General features: G+C 48.6%; 1 protein-coding gene across 1 annotated transcript in view; it reads right to left on the bottom strand.

Moving 5' to 3' along the window:
• The window catches only part of DNMT3L (DNA (cytosine-5-)-methyltransferase 3-like), a 33,719-nt gene that overhangs the window by 11,639 nt on the left and 17,778 nt on the right, over nt 1–4,302 (bottom strand). The window contains exons 10-11 of the mRNA XM_006876807.1: nt 1,312–1,365; nt 336–411 (exon numbers count right to left, since the gene is read on the bottom strand). Coding sequence (XP_006876869.1) covers nt 336–411; nt 1,312–1,365 — 130 coding nt within the window. The remainder of the gene's footprint in view (nt 1–335; nt 412–1,311; nt 1,366–4,302) is intronic.

The following is a 4,302-nucleotide window of genomic DNA, read 5'->3' as shown; positions in this document are numbered from 1 at the left end:
ATGGAGAGGGGGAGCGGCTGAGGACTCTAGATTCATCAACTAAGAAGAGAAGGACTAAGAATTGGTGGCCAGGAGCAGACTTGAAGAATGTGCCCTTTGGAGATGTAAATTATATATGCCTGAGTGGGGAAAAAAAAAAGTTATCCAATTGGGCACTTTCCATATACGTAATTTACAGTAGGCCAATTATTCCTCAACAAAGCTGGTTTTAAAATGCAGACAATTTGTCATTTCTACCTCCCAAGGAGGACCAGAGGTGGCATTGAAGAGGGTGGGTGGGAGAAGAGGAGGTTGGGCAGGAAGATAGTGCCAGCCACGGGCCATGTGTTTCTTACCAGTAGGCCGCTCAAATGCATGTCCCAGAGGTGGCGTTGAGCCGTACATGAGGTCAAAAGGACCCCACTCTTTCACCTGCAAGACACGGACACCAGAGAAGACTGTAGATACATTCTACCTGAACAAGAGACTTGTGAGTATTGAGGGTGTTGTCTACTGTGTGGCTGCCTATTGTATGTGTTGTTTGTGTGTGTATTGTCTGGGAAAAAGAAGAGACCTGCTGAACTGTAACAGCTAGGCTGTATGCTCCCTGCTGACTAGAATCAATTCCATAGGACGTCAGTAACCAACTACTCCATGATCATGGAGGACAAAGACAAGACTGCTCCATATCATATCTATATCAACATTCACAGGATAAGGACACTCTTCAACCACAGAGTAACCTAAAACTCCCTCTCCAGGTAATATGAGGGACTCTTATTTCTTTATCTGTGATGACTCCAGTCTACATCCTAGATAAGAATTAATATTGTTAAGTGCCATCGAGTTGGTTCCGACTCATAGACACCTTGTATAGGTTTCCAAGGAGTGGCTGGTGGTTGGTTCAAAATGACCTTGTGGACCAGTGCTTATTCTACAGACGCTGGTAGCGTAGTGGTTACGAATCGGGCTGCTAATCTCAAGGTCAGCGGTTCAAAACTACCAGTTGTTCTGAGGAAGAGAGATGAGGCTTTCTGCTCCCGTAAAGATTTACAGCCTTGGAAACCCTGTACAGGGTCGCTATGAGTCAGAACTGACTCCACGGCACACCACTACCACCACACTAGATGCTACCATTTCCTAACAGCATGCAATCCAGAACAGACACCTTGGACCCTCCCCTAAGTCACTTAACAAAAGCCTAAATGCTGTAAACCCTACCCACATCTCCCTTCCAGCAACCCCACAAGGATGGGCAGAGGTCCTGGTGGGGTGGGAGTAGGGGCTGGGGCGAGGTCTACCAGGATGAAGCTCAGGGTGTGTGGGGCATACCTTCCCATATGGATAGATGTCCTGGGCATCAGAGTGGGCACCCACAGACACAGGCTGCGGGTTAGATGGGGGCAGAGTCAGGAGGCTCTGACAGGTCCCTGACAGTGACTTTGTTCCTGGATGCTGCCCCCTTTCTATGGCTGTGCCCCCTGCTCCCCTTATTCTCTGCTCTCTAGCCCTTCCTAGCCTCCTGCTTCCCTATCTTCCTGCTCCCCCATTTGTGGGCTCCTCTGGCCCTTTTGACCCCTCAAACCTCCTACTCCCCTGTCACCCAGCCCCTCTGCTCTTCCAGGTTCCCCTGTATTCCCCTTCCCCACCAACCATGGTCATTTAATTCCCAGTAGCCCTGCAGTCTCATTCCCCCACTCCAGGATCCCAGGGGCCTTCCTCTTCTCTGGCCTGTCCCCAGGCATAGAACAGTTCCTGATACCAGCATTGCCTCCCGACCCTCTCCATTCCAGCCTCATGAGAGGCCCAGGTCCTTCACCTTCATGGCTGAGGTGTGCCCGAGCACTAACTAGCACATTGTTTGTAGACATCTGGGATCTTGGCAAAGATGACAGCAACAAATGTGTGACTCTGAGATTGCATCACTTCCTTTCTAAATTGAAGGAGGTTCTCAGCTATCTCATTCATTGGAGGGTCAGCATTTTCTTGTTAGAGGAGGAATGAGGATATAATCCCTCTGACTGGGCAGCTCCCATTTTAATACCAGCTGCTGTTCAAGTTGTAGTGAACTCATGGTAACCTCATGTGTGGTGGAAATTGGATTCCAAGATGTTGGATAAGGAGTCCTGTCCAGAAAACATCTGCAAACATGGGAACCACAAGAATGTGTACCCTACTCTACTGTAAGGTGTCCTTGATGATTGTCCAGTACCGCTGCTCTGTGCCTACCACCATGTTGGTACCAAGGCCACACATGCAGTGCTGATCCCAGCCAAAAACTTTGCAGAAGGGAGCTCATTCCCAGCACTCTCCTCTGCTTCCTTCCTCATGTCTCCCCCAGTGAGACTCTTGCACACCCAAGCCGTGTCCCAGTATCTGACCCAGCGTAGACAGCACTCACGTCTTTCCTCACTATGTTGGTGACATCATCCAGGTGTTTCAGATATCCATGGTCAGAACCACCTTCCAAAAAGCCCAAGCTCACGAGCTCTGGATGGGGAGAAAGAAGGACGTGCAGAGGCTAATGTTAACTTTGACCCAGTAGGAAATACAAGGGGGTAGTGATTTATCGGGAATGCACAGACTTGAAAACTCTATGGAACACACAGTTCTCCCCTGCACACATGGGGTCTCCATGAGTAGGAATCGACTTTACAACAACTACACAGCAACAACATAACAATTCACTGTTAGATGAGTGAGTGCTACTTTCTTTTCTTAATGGGAAGATGAGGATATTGATCACACTGTATGCCACATTGTTAGTGAAACATGCCAATTTCAACTTGACTTGAGAAAGTCAAGCCTATGGATTGCAAGGTGTCCCTGGATGATGCAAAGGTTAACACACTCATCTGTTAACTGAAAGATTGTTGGTGCCTCAGAAGAAGCGCCTAGCAATCCGTATCTGAGAAATCAGCCATTGAAAACCCCAGGGGGTCACCATGAGTCCAAACTGACTCAACAGCAGCCAACAATAACAATGTTGTTGGGTCATCGGTGGTCATCGGTGGCTCAGCGGTAGGAGTCTCTCCTCCCATGCAGGACATACAGGTTCAATCCCCAGCCAGCGCACCTCATGTGCAACAGCCACCACGTGTCTGTCACTGGAGGCTTGCATGTGGCTGTGATGCTCAACAGGTTTGAAGAGAGCTTCCAGACTGAGATGGAGCAGGAAGAAAGGACTGGAAATCCACTTTCAAAAATCAGCCAATGAAAACGCTACAAATCACAATGATCTCATCTCCAATCCATTCTGAGGATGGTGAAGGAGCAGGTGACATTTTGTTCTGCTGTGCACAGGGTCATCTGAGTTGAGGGTCAAGTCCATGGCAATTAGCAACAGCTTCTGGTGCTCCTGGGCTGCCATGCCACACAAGTGTTTGCAACCATGTGGGGCAGTGAAATCCATGCAGATGTCCCCAAGCAGGCAGTGTGACAGGCAAGTGTGGGTTGTGGGGGATCAGAGCCTAAATTTTAGAGGAGGTCATGTTCTGGTGGACAGGAAGACAGGGACAGGCCTCACAAAATGGTGTCAGAGAAGCACGGTATCAGATGGGAAAACAAAGGCCATGGCAACCACGTGGTCCTGAGCACTACTGGTTCCTTTAGCCCCATGCCTAGCAGCTACCTTGGATAAGCTGACCCTTTCAGTCCATACTATGGGGATACTACCACTAATCCTATCTGCCTATGGGGTTGTTGTGAAGACTCAACCCAGAGCACCAGCCAGTGCTCAGAGTGGGAGCTATTCCCTGACCCAATTTGTTCAGAGACTAAGGAGTGTCTTCATGGATTCTTACTATTCCTGTTGGACTCAGAAGAATGATGAGTGTTGTGGGTTGATGTGTATGCCCTACATATTTATAAGTCCTAACCCTCCTGTGAGGATGATCTTGTTTGGAAAATCGGGTCTTTGAAGATGTTATTAGTTAACATGCGATCATACTGGAGTCGGGTAGGTCCTAATCATATGGGAATGGTGTCCTTATAAAAGAGGAGAAGAGACAGGGAGAATGCCATATGAGGATAGAGGCAGAGGTGGACCAAGGAGCACCTGGAGCCACCAGAAGCCAGAAGAGAGGTATGCAACCCATTCTTCCTCAGTCTCAGAAGGAGTCATATAGGCCAATATCAGCCTCCAGCACTTTGAGACAGCACATTTGCATTGTTCCAAGTCACTCACTTTGTGGTAATTTACTGGTAGTGTAGTGGTTACAAATCGGGCTGTGAACCGCAAGTTCAGCAGTTCGAAACTACCAGCTGCTCCACGGGAGAAAGATGAGGCTTTCTGCTCCCGTAAAGATTTACAGCCTCGGAAAC

This window comes from Chrysochloris asiatica, unplaced genomic scaffold, assembly GCF_000296735.1.
Source record: "Chrysochloris asiatica unplaced genomic scaffold, ChrAsi1.0 scaffold00415, whole genome shotgun sequence".
Classification (NCBI taxonomy): Eukaryota; Metazoa; Chordata; class Mammalia; order Afrosoricida; family Chrysochloridae; genus Chrysochloris; species Chrysochloris asiatica.
Note: the sequence above shows the minus strand (reverse complement) of the source record. Positions and strands in the feature narration are given on the sequence as shown.